This window comes from Aethalodelphis obliquidens, unplaced genomic scaffold, assembly GCF_003676395.1.
Source record: "Aethalodelphis obliquidens isolate GAN/ISIS:26980383/991018 unplaced genomic scaffold, ASM367639v1 scaffold70, whole genome shotgun sequence".
NCBI classification, from domain to species: domain Eukaryota; kingdom Metazoa; phylum Chordata; class Mammalia; order Artiodactyla; family Delphinidae; genus Aethalodelphis; species Aethalodelphis obliquidens.
The window spans coordinates 7,545,541-7,563,232 of record NW_020838014.1 but is presented as its reverse complement, the minus strand read 5'-3'; the positions used below and the strand labels follow the sequence as shown (position 1 = coordinate 7,563,232).

Below are 17,692 nucleotides of genomic sequence, written 5' to 3'. Positions count from 1 at the left end.
AAATATATATATATATATATATATATATATATATATATATATATATAACTGAATCACTTTGCTGTACACCTGAAACTCACACAACATTGTAAATCAACTATACTTAAAAAAAAAAAAGAGTATGAGTGTGGGATGGGAGGCTGAGGTCAAGTGGAGGACAAAAATCATGGAAGTGGGAACTTACGTGAGAGGGCAGCGTGGATGAATTACCTATGTGGAGATTCACATCTCCAAGAATGCTGAGGATTGAGGGTGGAACAGAAGGCAGTGATCCCTGTGCTTCCATGTTCATGAACAAGGGTAGTGGAGCAGGACTGAATGTTGACTGCAAGAATGAAAGGCACTGGGTGGTCCAGACTGATGGCATGTGCTTGCAGAGAATGGGGCTTTTGAGAGGAGGGAGAAGAAAAATACTCTGGGGATATCAGCGAAGAGCAAAGAGGACATATGCCTTATTCCAAGCACTGCAGTACATTGGGTTCCTTTGGCCAGGGATCCCATATTATGGAAAGCAAAGAGCGCAACCACCATGTGAGAGTTGCAGTCTGAGACAGAGAAAGAAGCAAAGGGCGTATTCAGAAAAAGGATTGGAAATAAGGAATTTTCAGTTGATGACAGAGCTTTGCCAGTGGCTCAGTGGAAGGGCATGGGGTGACAGAGCAAGGTGGGAGATTGGGTTAGAGCAGTAAGCACCAAGATGTATGGAGGCAAGAATCTAAAGATGATGGAAGACCTGGGAGACTTGGACTTCTGGGGGCAGCTGGAAGTTCTCTGTCTTCAGCAAAATGAAGTTGCCTCTGTTTCCCCTAAATCAGGAACCGCTCTGACTGTTCTCCATGCCCTGCACAGAGTCATAGTAGACAGAGGGGTTAATTGAATGAACTAATGAGTGAATGCATGACTCTTGTAAAAGATAGAGGAAGATCGGTGCAATGAGAGAGGGATGGAGGGAGAGATTCATTAGAAGATCAGAGGGCAGGAACATTTTATTGTGAAGTGGAAGACCAAAGTGGAAAGAGCAGAATCTGGAGTCAAAAGACATGGTTGAGTGCCCAACCTGCCATTTACCAGCTGTAGATCTTTGGGAAAGCTGGATCACCTGTCCACATATCACTAGCCTCATCAGTAAAGCAGACCTTTCCTCTTCAGGAGACCTTGAGCTGCAAATGACGATCACCTCCTTAGGGCTTCTGTACTTTTATTGCAGCACTTATTGCATTGCACTTGGAAATTGTATAGCGCTATACAAACACAAGAACGACAATAAAAACAGAAGAAATGGAGCAGGCTCTTTATCCTCTCTAATTCCAGCCCTTTGCCTGTAGGCCCGTACCACTCCCAACTACTTAAAGGGCTACTGTGAAAAGATTCATTCCCTTTGGTTTTGAAAAATTTTCCTTATCATCACAATACATTAATAACAGCTAACTCAACAGAGAGCTTTCTCGACAACCAAGTGAGAGTAACTCAGACAAGGGTCCAAGACCAGGTTGGATTACCTTAGGATGTATTATAAGGAACACCATAGCCTCCTGAGGTGGCTGAACATAAACAAGGCTGCCACAAGAGCCCAAGAAAGGAGGGATCAGTGCCATCCTTTCCCATACATGCCCAGGAGCAGTGCAGGTATGTACATGTTGGAGAGATGATGCTTTTCTTTGATTTGCCCATGTTCTAAGTGAGAAGTTGTGCCCAGTTTTAGAAGCCACAGAGCCTCGATAAGCAGGGGTAGGGTTTCCGGAGGCAGAAGTCACTAGAATCCCAGTCAAAAGTTGGCAAGACTTGGGCACAGCCTTAGAGAAGCAAGTTAACCTCTCAAGGTCTCAGTCACCTCATCTCTAAAGAGACAGCCCAGGTCTGTTTACAGAATTCCAGGATCCCAAACCTCTGGCACCTGCCGATGTCAGCAAGACACGTTTTACACCCCTAGCAGCACGAAGCAATGGAAATATCGGTACCAGGGCCCATGGCATTCTCTCCACCACCGTTTGCACCTCTCCCCCCAGCCCCTGCTGAGACCTTCAGGACTCTGTGTCACCTGCAGTGTCAGTAAAACCAGCTGCTTCAAGTCACTGCAGTCAGATTCAAAATGGACGGAGGATAAGAAGCGTGTTTCTCTGCTCTCTGAATTCATGAAAGGGGGACATGAGATGTACAGATAAGAGTGTATGTGTGTGCGTGTGTGTGTACCATGTGCTCATGCACAGAAGCACACACACACTCCTTTTTTTTTTTTTTGCAAACACTCCCCAAGTCCAGCCCAAGGGCTCACAGTCTCCCAGCATTGATGGTAACACAGCTACCGCTAGCACCCGGACACCCCTAAACCATCCAGTGTACTTTAGGACTAGCTCTTCCTTCCTTCCCATTTCTACACTGTGTTCCAAGAATATTTAGAAAAACACTTTTCACCCAGTGTCTTCCCTTGCCTGGTGCCCAGGGAACCTGGGTGCGTGGATGTATTGGGTGGGAGGAGATGCCTTCAGCCTTCTTATTTTCTTCATGACTCCCCACCATCATCAACACTCTTCCCCACCCCCTGAGTAGAGGCCTAATGTCCCAGCTCGGAATTTAACATGTTTTTCCATTTGTGAGGAAGGGATTGAAGTGGATTTGCTTGTCTCAATGAGCAACCGTTGGCTGTCCTCCAAGAGATAAACCTCAGTCCCCCTAACCTGCCCCCTCCTTCTGATGTCCTTGGTTCCAACACTTGGAATTATCATTCACATCTCCCTTTTGGTGTACTCACAGCTAATCCCATTTTCCATGGCCTGAATGGGTATTAAGAGTCCTCTTTATGGCTCTCCTTTTCTCTGTATGTCTATCCCCTCTAATCCAACTTGCATTCACTCTAAATCCACCATAAAGACGGCTCCCACCCCATGTGCTTCAACTGCCTTTAAAATAAGGAAGACCTTTGCCCTCCACTTCATGGTCCCCACCTGCTTTTCTCATTTGTTGTCCTCCTTCTCCCCTTCACTCTCTGCTCCAGGTACCCTTACCTGTTCAATCACCCCCTGCTGTGGCACTGCCCCTGCAGACACCCTCCAATTCTTCATCAGAAGAAGCTCCACTTACCCATCAATGTTGACCTCAAATTTAGCCCCTTCCATGAGGCCAGTCCTGATTCTCCCACACACAGGAAATCGCTGCTTCCTTTGAATTCCCGTGGGGTTTCGCCCATATCCCTCTTGTGGCCTTTATCATATTCTGACTCTTGGTTGGGTTATATAGTATGTATGTGCTTATCTCATTCCTCCTACTGGTGGAGGAGGTCCCCAAGAACCTTGATCTCCGCCTTTCTCCGACCGTCCCCTTCACCCCCACAGCCCTCCATAGCACAGTGCCTGGCATATAATAGCTAATTTTTTGTTGTTGTTGTTTGTTTTTTGGCTGTGTTGGGTCTCTGTTTCTGCGTGCGGGCTCTCTCTAGTTGTGGTGAGCAGAGGCTACTCTTTGTTGCAGTGCATGGGTTTCTCATTGTCGTGGCTTCTCTTGTTGCAGAGCACGGGCTCTAGGTGTGTGGGCTTCAGTAGTTGTGGCACGCAGGCTCAGTAGTTGTGGCTCGTGGGCTCTAGAGCACAGGCTCAGTAGTTGTGGTGCACCAGCTTAGTTGCTCCACGGCATGTGGGGATCTTCCCGGGCCAGGGCTCGAACCCGTGTCCCTTGCAATGGCAGGTGGATTCTTAACCACCGTACCACGAGGGAAGCCCTAATAGCTAACTTTGAAACACAAGAGAAGGAGGCGAGATGGAGTAAAGAAATAAAAGTCTGATGCATGTTCTTGAACCAAGCAACACCAGAACAAAACCAGTTCTAAATTAAATAAAGTGATTATTTTTTAGAGAAAGTACAAGATTAGGTGGATACTCTTAACTCCAGTGGCCTGATGTTTCTGGAAACCTCTACATGTTAACTTTTCTTCAAGGCTCTGGAATCCATTTCCAAGTAATAACCCCCTACCAAGACATTTACAAAAGTTACAATGTGACTAATTCTTGGAAACTTTCCTTATGACTTGAGATTTCTAACTGGGAAGAGAGTGATGGAGTGAGCTTAGAGACGACAGAGGGAGAATGAGAATGAGAGAAAACCCAGCCAAGCACAGGACTGAGATCTGGGTAGCCATTAGCTCTAGGTACTGGGAAGCTCTTCCACAAACATTTGAGAGTATAAACTCTAATTATCTGAGTGTCACCAAATAGGGCAGAGAACTAAACTTCAATTCTCTTTTGTCAGATATGAATAAACATTTATCACTTTGCCTCACTATCTTGTGATCACATGACCCACTTTTGCCTCACAGCAGTCCTTTAAAGTGACCTCTCTGATGGGAGAACGGGGGTTACAAGAAGCCCAGAATCCTGCGGATGACTGATGGATACATTCCATCTGGGCTACAATTCCTGTGGCATAGAGCTAAATGCATAAGCCTGCAGAGCCACCCTGTCACTCTTCCACGATCAGGAATCCTGTAGCCAGATGCAAGTCAAAGGAATTTGGTGGTACTCATGAGTGAAAAGACAGAATATTTCTAACAGATGAGAAACTGAGAAGTTACCCTGAGCACATCGCTTCACCCATGTGTGCCTTGCTTTCACCATCTGGAAAATTAAGAATACCTCTAAAGTAACCAGCTTTCAGGTACTTTTTATGTGGAACAAATAGAAGGTGGGCTTGGTGAGTTCTTTACTTGTAGCTAGAAGGAGAAACTCCAGATCTTCTCCAGAGGGATTAGGAGTCAGGGTTGAAGAGAGGTGGTGGGTCCAGGAAAGAAACAGTTTTCTTCCCTCTTTACTGAATCTTTCTCCACTTTTTCTCTGCTCCAGTTTGGAATTGCCCTCTCTGTCTTCTGTATTCTCACAGACGTTGCTTGTTCCACATATATTTAGCTATAAAAATGCCGGAGGGACATTTACTAAGGATAAAAGGGTAAATTCAACAGGAAAATACAATTCTAAATTTGTATTCATCTGATAAAAATATAACAATCCTAAATTTGTATTCATCTGATGTCTTTAAAATATATTTTTTAAAAAATGAATGAAATGATTGCTGTACTGTCTTTTGAGGAAACTGGCTAGAGCCCATTAGTGGAATTTTGATTGTTTCCTCTACTACACGTTTTCTACAGTCCCTGCTATCCCCTTGGCCAAAAGAGATGCTTGGCCAAAGGATGTGGGCATCCTTGCCCTGGAGGTCTATTTCCCAGCCCATTATGTGGACCAAACAGACATGGAGAAGTTTAACAATGTGGAGGCAGGGAAGTACACAGTGGGCATGGGCCAAACCCAGATGGGCTTCTGCTCAGTCCAGGAGGGCATCAACTCCCTGTGCCTGACAGTGGTGCAGCAGTTGATGGCGCACACGCAGCTCCCATGGGAATCTGTGGGCCGGCTGGAAGTGGGCACTGAGACCATCATCGACAAGTCCAAGGGTGTCAAAACAGTGCTCAAGGAGCTCTTCCAGGATTCAGGCAACACTGACATTGAGGGCATAGATACCACCAGAGCCTGCTACGGTGACACTGCCTCTCTCTATTCAGTGTTGCCAACTGGGTGGAGTCCAGCTCCTGGGATGGTACGTGCTGCCAGAGGCTTACGTAAGAAGGGAGCTGGGTTGGAGGCCGAATCCTCAGCTTCTCCTTTCCTTGGGTGGTTTCATTCAGGGAGGGAAGGACACCTTCTTCATACAGCTGCTGCGATCATCCAACAACCACAATGATAATAACCACTGAGACGTGTATAGCTTTATACAGTTAATCAGGGAGCATGTTCACAGAGTCATTCATTTGGTCCTCACAACAGCCTAGGAAGTGGGGGTCATACCTGATTTATGGGGGGAAAATGGAGGATCTAATATCTTACACGTAGTGCATGGCAGAAGCAAGACACCAAATCAAATTTGGTATGTTTCCCATTTCACTCTTCCTGTTTCTCTAAGGTTTCTCCCAAGTCTCTGAGCGGGAAAGAGATTGGTGATGTTAAAAGATTTAAACAAGTTTAGGTGTTAGGGAAAAACACCCTGATAAAAATAGACCCAAAGGATCACAGGATAGACTACGACACAGAGTATTTCTACTTTCTCTCCCTTGCCTGGTTCCTAGGAGAGTTAGAAACCTAGGTCTGTCAATAATTGATGACAAGTCCCTTAACCTCTGCGAGACTCAGAGTTTTTGTTTGCCTACCTGCCTTACAGGCATTAAACAAGATATCAATGGAGATGTGAAAAAACAGTACCTGGGCAGACAAGGCCCTACCTTTACTAAGTTGGAAACCAGAATTTAAACTTTAGAAACCATAATAAACATTAATTATAAAATTAATTATGAAGTCTTGATGTTGGCGGTGACCCTAGAGACTATCTAATCCAATATTTTTCACTTTAAAAGAGGCCAAGAAGAGTTTAATGGTTTGTCTCTGTTCATGCAACAAGGCAGTACAATTCCACACACCCATTCAGTGTTTTTTTTCAACTGCCCTGCGTAGCCTCGCCAACAATGATTCCATTGATTTGGCATGTTCTAGTCTCTACATCGTCAAACCTGTACTTGCAGTGCTTCTCCTGCTTGGCATTTGTATTATTACCTCTCCAGCAACCCCTACTACCGTCACCACCAATATGTCCAGCCCAGAATTTAGTTAGAGAGTAGAAGTGAAGGGCAAGGGACACACACCAGTCTTTAACCCAAAATCAGAGCCTATATTTGGGGGCATTAGCAGCTTCAAACATGTCATTTCAAATGAGTAGATTCTGCTGAATGGTTGGGTATTCCACAGGAGAGGGCTGCAAATGCATCCTTCTTTAACGTGATGTCTTGCGGGGGAAAAATTCAAACAAGCTATTAGGATGTGAATTGTTAATCTATACTAAAACAAAAAGCATATTTAAGCTTGAGTCTAATGGCAAATGCCAAAACAAGACAAGGCCAGCGTAGATGTGATCTCTGCTTCTGACCTGGCCATCCACCTGGGGACCCTCAGATGGGAGAAGGTGGTTCTGGGACTCACCAAGAAGGTCTGGACCACTCCAGAGAGACAGCAGGGTATGAGGGAAGGAAAGAGTGGTACTGGCTCAGATTGCCTGAGAGACCTCATTTTTTCTTGTCTTTTTTTGTTTTAAATGAAGGTAATTGAAACCAACAGTTAAGTACATACACACACACACACACACACACACAAAAGGGTGAAAAGTAAAGAAAGTAAAGAAAATTTCCCTTTGACACCCCATTACCAACTCCCATAATTTAACACTGACAGTTTCTATGTATTCTTCCAGGAATTTTCTATGTACCTGAAAGCATACCCTTATCTATTCATTTTTTAACATTGTACACATTATTCCTCATCTCTATGATGTCTTAGAGGTCATTCTATAGATAGATAGATATAAGATAGACAGATAGATAGATATACACATAAGGTCACCTAAAGTCATTCTTTTAAAAGCCACATAATATTCTATTGATAGATATGCCAAACCTTAGTCCCATATAGATGGATATTTAGATTGATGTATGTTTTTGCAATTATAAATACTGTTTTAATGAACATTGTACAATAGCTTTGCATACTCATGATAATATGTTCTAGGAATAGATTCCTAGAAGTGGAATTGCAGAATAGTTTGATCTAAAAGTTTGATAAAATATGCCAAATTGTTCTTCAACGTGTTGTACTAAAGTGCATTCCTACAATATATATTATCAAACTTTCTAATCTTTGTCAGTTTAATAAGTAAGATAATAGTATCATCGATTTTCCTTTGCTATTATAAGAGAACTTTGATATTTTTATGATGTTTATTGGCCATTTTTCTATTACATATCTTATGTTTCTTATGAGACACTTATATATGAATGAAAATAATCCTTTGTTGGCTTTATGTACTGTAAATACTTCCCCAGTTTGTCTTTTGAGTTTGTTTCTGATAGAAGGTTTTAATTTTAGGCAGTCTAATTGACTGGTTTTTTCCTTAATGGCTTCTAAATACTATTCTATAGTTTCCTAATTTTATATACATATATAAATTTTGTTTATATATATTATATGTTTATTATATATTTTTATATATTTATGTATATAAAATTGCAGAGAAAAAATAACAATACTGTTTCGTTGGGGTTGGAGTTTGAGTTGTTATATAATCTTAAGAGAAGGTTCTTGGGTTTCAATGAATTTGGGTTGGAACCTTGACTCTGAATCTTTATCCTACCATCTATTAGCTGCGTGGCTTTAGGTAAGTGACTCAGGTTCTTTGGGTCTCAATTCCTTTGTCTATAAAGAGGAGATAACTGTATCTGACAGATAGGCTTATTGTGAGGACTGAATTATACAGAAATAATGGCTCTCAACACAGTGCTGGCGTAAACCCTGGGGGCTTCCTCACAGTTTAGGTAGAATCCTAAAATTGCCGCCATGTTTCTCTCACAAACCCAAGTTTGAGGGCGGGCAGTACTATCAGATGACAGAGGAACAAATAATATTCAAGACAACAATTATTTATTGAATAATCATCTGGCTACTATAGAAGTAGTTACTATGGACCACCTACATTAAATGTGGTTACTTGACACTAACTCTTCTCAGAAGGAAGGTAATACCAGATTGTTCGAAGCACGTGGTTCAGGATCCAGTCAGAACCGGGTCTGAATATATAATTCCGTATTCATGAGGTGGGTGACCTTAGACAAATTACTTGGATTCTCTAGAAGGCAGTGTCTTCCTTTGTAAATGTGGATAATTCCTGCCTCACTGGATTATTTTAAGGATTGTTTGAGGATAGCTCATGTCTATCTAGGATTTCAAATATTAGTTTCCCTCCCCATCCCTTGGCCTTCTATGATTTGAAAGAAATTTCCACTGTAGTACTATGAAGTGCTGTAAGGTGATCAGTACAAACCTAAATTATCTCCAGAAGTGCTAATGTATGAATGTTTCATTGAATTCAGAAACTGAATTCTGAATAAATGAGGATTTTACAGCTAGAGTCACAGAACACTGAGTTTTGACATTGCATTTCAAATGTGTCATGATGAATTTCACTAGAACAAGTTCCATGGGGCAAGAATTTTTATTTTGTTTCAGTGATCTATCACCAGTACCTAACATTGTGCCTGGCGTACAGGAGGCTTTCAGTCTACTTGAGATTTGGTAGTGATAATAATTATTTCTTGTCTCTCATTACAAGTCACTATGCCCTGGTGGTCTGTGGAGACATCGCAGTGTACTACAGTGGTAATATTCACCCCACAGGCAGGGCTGGAGCTGTGGCAATGCTGGTTGGGCCCAAGGGCCCTCTAGCCCTCGAGAGAGGTTTGTAGTAAACAGTGGCTATGTGGCGCCGGGAGACCGTGCATGGCGTAGCCAGATACCTAGCTCCTAATTCCAAGTTGGCCCACCCACTATGCAGGGCCGAAATGTGGATCTGATGATGATATTGACTGTCTCCAAAAGACTGGACTGGGGAGCAGAGGGCAGGGAGGAGGGGAAGAGAGGGATCAGCAAGCTTGCCTCTTCTGCACCATCACACTTTGGGATAATGATGTGTGGAATGGCTGGCACTGGTGCTGCTGACAAGGACCCTTTGAGAGCTAAACTGACAACTGAAAATGAAAGAAGATAATTGAGTATAAAGTGAGAGCTTTCCTTTGAGACTTTTGGTGTCTATTCCAGATTTTTTTTAAGCCCATCTAGGTATGGAAATGGAAATATAAATCTCATTTATATAAAAGTGGCAATTCAATCAGCTCCTTTTGAACACATGAGGGATGCTCGGTGGGCTCAGGCTTGGGCACGAGAAAGATAAAGACCAGGGGGCTGCTTGTATGCGGCTCTCCTATCCTCTCTGCTCAACGTGGGCTGCCTTGTACAGTCCCCGAATCCCTCTGTGTGCCTTTCCAGGGCTTAGAGCAACCCACATGGAGAATGTATATGACTTCTGCAAAGCAGATATGACTTCAGAGTGCCCACAATTGGATGGGAAGCTGTCCATCCAGCGCTACTTACGGGCCCTGGACCGATGCTACATGTTATACCATCAAAAGATCCAGAACAAGTGGGAGCAAGGTATGGGGCTCAGAGGGCAGAAGGTGGGGACCCTATTCACACGAGGCCAAGAGTATGTCCTAACCTCTTAAGACAAGGACTCTTTTCTCCTCTTCAAATGATCACAAGAGAATTGTTTCATGTCCCCTTCTTCTGACACCCTTTCCTGGGCCTGAGCTAAAGTCCCTTTGGAAGTCGCCCAGAGTCAAGCATGAAATTGCCTCTAACTTGAGTTAAATGAAAGAAAGTAGACAATCCAAGGTCAAAGCTGAAGCCAGTGGGTGCCGGCCACCTGGGGAGGTACTGTGTGAATCAGAGTGACCACGTCCTGTGGAGGCCAGGATTCGTTTCTGTTGAAGTCAGGAGTGATTTGACTCTTGGTTTATAGGTTGCCATCTTTTAAAGTCTGGTTGATGTTGAAAATTCTTACCTATATTTTCAGTATACTTAAGTGTTATCAGTGATTCTTTTCTTTGCCTGGTAGTGTTGGAAGTTGATTTTATTTTCACCTTACTTTCTGAAGTTCTCTGCTAAAAAATATGTACCAATTCCATAATCACAAAAGAAACGAATCTTCTTTTAAAAATAAAGAGAAACCCATACACTTAAAAAATAAAGCGGTGGGGGGTTCCTACCTGTTTAGCCATGCCCAGATGGGCATCTAAAAAAGGCAGGTTTCAGTGTGGGAAAAGGCATGTGCTGAAGCCTCAGAGCATGGATGCTTTAGGGGTGTCCTGAAGCATCTTGCCTGTCTCTGCTGCACTGGGTGGGATGCTGGCTGCCTCCATGGGAAAGGAGTCGACTTGGACATCTCTGCCTCTGCCCAATAAAATTGTTATTGGTTAATTGCTCTGGCATCCTCTGAATTCTTATGACATTCTAATTTTAGTCCTTAATCTCATATGGAATTTGATCAATGCCGCTTTGGATCTCAGCACCGAATTGTAAACTTTCCTAAGGGCAGGGGGTGCATTGCTCTTCTCTTTGGAATATGAGAGAGTCTGGAGTGTAGATCCAGAGACACCAGAACCCAAAGCCAAAGCCAGCTCTTTTCAAGCTGGGTGACCTTGGACACATGACTCAGCTTCATATTTTGGAGACTGTTTTCTCCCCTGGAAAATAGAGAAAATAATACAGTACGAGGTTGATTTGAGGAATTATTTGTCCTAGAGGTTGGCAATGGCAGATAGGAAGAAAATATTTGTTTCTTTACCTTCTTTATGCGTAGAGTGCTTAGCAAAATGCTTGTAAAATGAATGAACAAACCTCTGTGTGTTTGCCAGAGGTAGGAGCCAGTTTTCTGGGAGACCGCAGCACAGTTAGATCTTGGAGAGTATGCCTAAGTGGATCATGCCACATCCTTGCTTTCACACTTCTTCTTCCAGCTGGCATCGATCGACATTTCACTCCTGATGACTTACAGTTTGTGATCTTTCACACACCTTTCTGCAAGAGGGTCCAGAAATCCCTGGCTCACCTGATGTTCAATGACTTTCTCTTAGCCAGTGGCAACACACAGACCGGCCTCTATAAGAGGCTGGAAGCCTTCAGGTGAGTTCTCTTCATAAGAAGGAGGAGGCTTCCTCATGCCTTGAGTCTGGACCACCAGCCACTCCTGTAGGAAAAGACAACAATCCTCCAACACAGTAGAAATGACACCAAGTCCTCACGTGGGTTAGTGCGTTATTGTTTTCTCAGAGACCTCACCCTGTATCTTAGGGAGCACAGGGGCACTGCCAGAACCTATGGATCAAGTGACTGTAAGAAGCTTCGGAGAGTAATAAAGAGGGGAAAGGGAGTGTGGCTAAATTATTCAGGCAATAAACATGTTATGAACATCAACTATGTGTCAGACATCATACTAAACTCTGGGGACATAAAAGTGGATGTGACTCCATGATACCTGCCTAGAGGATCTCACAGTCTGTACAGAAAGAAACACCTAGAAGCAAATAATCACAATGCAGGATGGCAACTTGGGGAGCATCTGGTCTCATTCCCACTAGCCATTGGCTTAATGAATGTCTTGCTTGTTGCCTCAAATCCCCGCACCTATGAAATAGAGATAGTCCAGCTCACTCCCCTTTGCTGTCAATAAAGCAGGGAGAATGCTGTTTATTGATGCGATACTCCAAGACATTCAGAAAAGAAGAATACAAAGAGTTCTCACTGGGAAGGGAATCTTTCCCTTTCTTCTTGGTATCTGTTCAAGTTTTGGGATATTTTACCAACATCTGCCCCTGTTTCTAACTACTACTGCTAACCCTGCCACCAACATCCAAATTAGCACAAACACTGCTTCTAAGACCTACCCCATGGAAAAAAATTCTAACATATACCAAAGATAACAGCTTACTATCTCTAATATATGAAAGTCTCATCCATAACAAGAAAAACACACTAAGTAGAAAACTGAACAAAGTATATGGACAAGAAACTTCCTCAAGGAAGAAATGCACATAATCATATTTTTAAATGTGCATACCCATTAGTAACAAATATAAACAAGTTAATGTTTTCTTTAGATAGCGTTTAAAATTTTTGTATACCCAGAATTGAGTCTATGAGAAAATGAGCAATAGTAAACTGATACAAAGATTTGGGGGAGTAATAGGAAAACATGAAGCAAAAGCCTTAATAGGTGTGCATCTTTGGCTCAGTAATTCCACATGTTTAAAAGAACATGTAGCTATTCCTCAAAAAAATAAAAATAGAACTACCATATGACCCAGAAATTCTACTCCTGGGTATACATCAGAAAAACCCCAAAACACTAATTTGAAAAGATACACGCACCCCAACGTTCAGAGCAGCATTATTTACATTTGCCAAGGTGTGGAAGCAACCTAAGTGTCCATCAACAGATGAATGGATAAAGAAGATGTGGTACACATATACAATGGAATACTACTCAGTCATAAAAAAGAACAAAATTTTGCCATTTGCAACAACATGGATGGGCTTGGAGGACATTATGCTAAGTGAAATGAGTCAGACAGAGAAAGACAAATGCTGTATGATATCACTTGTAAGTGGAATCTAAAATACAACATACAAGTGAATATAACAAAAAAGAAGCAGACTCATAGATAGAACAAACTAGTGCGTACCAGTGGGGAGAGGGGGAGGAGCAACATAGGGGTGTAGGAGGTACAGGCTATTGGGTCTAATATAGACTCAAGGATGTAGTGTACATCACGGGGAATATAGCCAACATTTTGTGATAACTGTAAATGGAAAGTAACCTTTTACAATTGCATAAACATTTTTAATGAAAAACAAATGTTTCCTAAAAAAAAACAAACGTAGCTATTCTCTGTAGTATTTTAGCTAATGAGGACAGAAACGGGTCAATTGGTTAAAGTCGGGTACATCATATCATGGTCCATTTGGCAGCCTTTAAAAATAATGTTAGAGGGCTTCCCTGGTGGTGCAGTGGTTGAGAGTCCACCTGCTGATGCAGGGGACACGGGTTCGTGCCCCGGTCCGGGAAGATCCCACATCCCACATGCCGCGGAGCAGCTGGGCCCGTGAGCCATGGCCCCTGAGCCTGCGCGTCCGGAGCCTGTGCTCCGCAACGGGAGAGGCCACAACAGTGAGAGGCCCGTATACCGCAAAAAAAATAATAATAATAATGTTAGAGAAGCTGACAATGTCATAGAGAAAATTAGTTAAGGAAGCATGCTAAACAGAATGTATCGCATGATTTTACTTTCCAATAAACTGTATAAAATTAGGAATGGATTCCATAAGAAAACTACGACCTAAGTGCTCTCTCTGAACGGTAAGACTATTCGTGACAGTTTTCCTCTGTGTTTTCTGTATTTCCAAATATTCTATTATAAAAAACATGTGTCCCAAAGTCTTCTCTCCAGTAGCTTGTTACACTTTTCCCCGTGCTGCATTCCTTCCCTCACGTGGCTTCTCGCCTGGCCTATTCCTCTGGCTGCCTCACAGGGGGCTAAAGCTGGAAGACACCTACACCGATAAGGATGTAGAAAAAGCATTTCAAAAGGCCTCTCTAGACATGTTCAACAAGAAGAGCAAGGCGTCCCTCTACCTCTCCACACACAACGGGAATATGTACACTTCATCCCTGGACGGAGGGATGCCTGGCCGCACTTCTGTTCCAGTGAGTACGGCATGTGACCCCACCTCCTCTCACCCGTGGCCTCTGGTCTGAGGGTTCAACCAAGTTTTGTTCCTCTTCTGGTTCAGAAGTTCTTCAAAAAGGAAAGAAAGAAGAAAGGAAGGAAAATGAAAGAAACAGGTTTCAAAGGTGTATGGGCAGGCAGATGCACCATCAGTATTAAACAGGTCTCCAAAGTGAAGTGCACGTACGATGCCAGGGGACCAGCAAGACCTATCTGGCGCAGCAGGAAAATAGTAGAACTTTTATGCATAGTTTGATCTCATCCTTTAAAATCTCTGTACTCAGTAAAGCATGTTGGTCAAGAGATTCTAGGTTCAGAGCCACAACCTGTGTTCACATCCCTTTACCATTTATTAGCTTTGACCTTGGAAAAATATTTAACCTTTATGCGCCTTCTTTTTCCCAACTATAAAATTTGTACAATAGCAATACCTACCTTCTAAGGTTTTGATGAATGTTAAATGTCTGAAGCAATTAAAACAGTAATGCTCAGCAGGGGCCCAAGTGTTAGTTTTTATTTTTATAGATATTCTATTTTGTGGATTTTACAAGAAAACACTGGTACTAGTACATGCATACAACATGAGAAAAATATATATGTATATCATTGGACTTGCTCAAATTATTCCTAATGAGGGTAGAATAAAAAAAGTTACAACTGCTGAAGCATTGCCAGTCAACACGGGAGCCTTGAGATGAGTCCAGTGGTCTGACCTTCACTTGGAGGTGCCTTCAGAGTTCACTGAATTCATCTTGGCTTCCTGGGTGGGGAGAAGTTCCTTTTACATCCCAGAGATTCAGTTATGCTCACTGTGGCTTCTGTATCTTAGACTTTAGCTGTTCTCCTCTTGGTAAGTTTTCCTCCTTCTGGGCCTACCCCCAGGGTCTTTCAGAAGCCCCTGTTTGTGTAGAGTGCCCAGAACCCATTGCTAGTTGCAAGAGGTTGACTAGACTGGTGGCTTCTTTGCAGTGCGGAACATAATGTTGATGTGTGGTGTTAGGTTTTTGATTTCTTTCACCGCAGTCACTCTGCCCAGGACTTGGCTGGCTCCAAGACTGGTGCCTTCTCTTATGGCTCTGGCTTAGCGGAAAGTTTCTCTTCATTTCGGGTGCCTCAGGATGCTTCTCCAGGTGAGTCCAGTCTTTTGATCAGGCACTCCTGGCCAGTTTCATCGGGTAAAAGAAACCACTTTCTGCCTCACCACTACCAAGGCTCCCACCTTGATAGAATTATGTTGTGATTAAGAACAAAGGAAAGCCCTCAAGGGATTTAAGCAATAGAGTAAGTTTGTCTAGTTCATGTATTCGAAGCACTTCCCTGGTTACTACTTAGAGACTAGACTGATGAGAAACAAAGGTGAATGTGGGGAAACCTGTCAGATTGTTCCAGCAAATAGTCTAGGCAAGAGGTGATGGTGGTGGTTTGGTTGCAACTGGTTAAAGAGAAATGGATGGATTTGAGATATCCAGGAAACATTTGTGCATTATTTTATGATGGACGTGATCAAGGGCATACATCTAGGCGCTAAACGGGATACACCTTGACTAAATGAGGGTCTGCCTGTATGTTCTGCTAACATTAAGTTTGCTGAGCTTTATCATTTCTTGACATTCTAAGCCATACATAGAGCACTTTCCCCCGGGGCGGGAGCTCCCACAGAGCCTGGCTCTCCATTGAACTTGCGATTGGTAGTAGTGATGACAATGAAGTAAGTTTAAGAGTCTTACTTTTGCTTCCCAGTCTCGCCGCCCCCCCACCCCCCACCCCCCACCGGAGAAGCTGGTATCCAGTACATCAGACCTGCCAAAATGTCTCACCTCCCGGAAGCATATGTCTCCTGAGAAGTTTACAGAAATAATGGACCAGAGAGAACAGTCCTACCACAAGGGTAAGAAAAAAGGCAGAAAGAGAGGAGGAGAAGGCAATTTTTCTCAGATTCTATGCCAGGAGCTGAGAGCCAGGGATTCATCAGAAGTCTAGAATATAGTGGGTGAGAGTGATGACTTCTATCAGATATGATTGGGAGAAGGTTTGTTAGGTTCGAAAGGGGAAGAACTGGGTGGGGAAGCAGAAGACAGAGTTGGGAAGAGGTAGGAGGCAGCATATGGTTTCCCAGCACTGAGCATAGATAACCACCCAAAACAGGATACTGGACAATGAAGTCCCCTGGAAGCCAGATGTATGGTCTTTGAAAACACTATCTATGCAACAGTTGAAAAAGCCCAGATTTTGGAGCCGGATATCAAAGTCTAAGCTGAGCTGTGATAACTTATCAGCTCTTTATCTTTGAGAAAATTATTGAAGTTTTCTCAGTTGCCTCATTTCTAAAATCATACGAACTTTGCAGGATTGCCAAAGAGATTAATGAATGAATTAATGATAAATAAGTTATCGGCAAATATTACTGTCTTCTTTCAGCTACCCCCTTTCCTTACCAAACATAAAACAAAATAGTGCCCCCAAAAAGCAACATAGGAAAAGTACACCAAAGCAAAAGTTAGGACTGGAGAAGCCAGATGGTGATTTTAAAATCAGGGTAACCATATTTTTTCAAGCAAAACTTGGGACACATGACTGGCCCTGAAAAGGAGACTGAACTTATGGAATTGAGAACGTTCCAGAAAACCTAGACCTAGTAGTCATTGATCTTATCTGGAACAGGGGACATGTTAGAGCAAAAAAGAGGACAAAATAAAATAAAAATAGGACCTCTGAGATGAACGTTAATGGACAAAACTTTGAAATACTACAATGAATCAGAGTTGGAAAACTTAGGGCTAGGAAGGAAGTATCTATTAGAAAACGGGATGCTCTGAGGTACACCTCAAGCTAGGTACCATTGGCAGAAGGACATGATGAAGATTTCAATGCAGGAAGGGCATGTCTACTGCAGAAAAACGGCATACTCCTATAACAAAATTTCTAGTAGACAAGTCTTAGGTACTAGCTCCAAGAGAGCTGCTTCTGGTTCTTCTGATGGCCCAGTGCCCTACTGGGTGTAGACTAGGTGACCTCACCACCCCTTGCAGCACAGCCAGGAGAGCTCCACGTGAAGGTCTAGGCGTCCCTATTACCATTTTCTCTTCCTCAACCCCATGCAGCCCTTTGTGAGTATTGCCTCTTCTCATTCCACAGTGAATTTCTCACCACTTGGTGAGGGTCCGTAGCTTCCAAAATGATCAGAGGTGGGGAGTTTGTACCACGAGGACCAAGTAAAACTCTTGGGGCTCTTTGCCCATGAAAGGCAAAAGCTGGGGGGAGGGGCACGTTCTTAAATCTTGAATCTGAAAAAAAGAGTCAGCTTGTTTACCTGATCTCTCATGATAGGAAGCTCCCCTAGAAGCTTGATAGAAACAAAATTAGCATCCGTAACAGAAGCAGGAAGGCTGTAAACCTGAAACTATGGAAGTCATTACTCCAATGGGGCGAGTTGGTAACAAAGATGAAGAGCATCAGAGAAGGACACGCCAGTGTGTTGGAGAGACTCATAAG

At 43.0% G+C, this 17,692-nt stretch overlaps 1 protein-coding gene across 1 annotated transcript in view; it reads left to right on the top strand.

Moving 5' to 3' along the window:
- HMGCS2 (3-hydroxy-3-methylglutaryl-CoA synthase 2) overlaps nt 1–17,367 on the top strand; it is a 25,969-nt gene extending 8,602 nt beyond the window's left edge. The window contains 10 exon segments of the mRNA XM_027091012.1: nt 5,095–5,513; nt 5,549–5,584; nt 9,190–9,314; nt 9,903–10,067; nt 11,432–11,597; nt 14,004–14,148; nt 14,150–14,178; nt 15,224–15,333; nt 15,966–16,088; nt 17,336–17,367. Of these exon segments, the coding sequence (XP_026946813.1) occupies nt 5,095–5,513; nt 5,549–5,584; nt 9,190–9,314; nt 9,903–10,067; nt 11,432–11,597; nt 14,004–14,148; nt 14,150–14,178; nt 15,224–15,333; nt 15,966–16,088; nt 17,336–17,367 (1,350 nt within the window).
- The last annotated feature ends 325 nt before the right edge of the window (nt 17,368–17,692 follow it).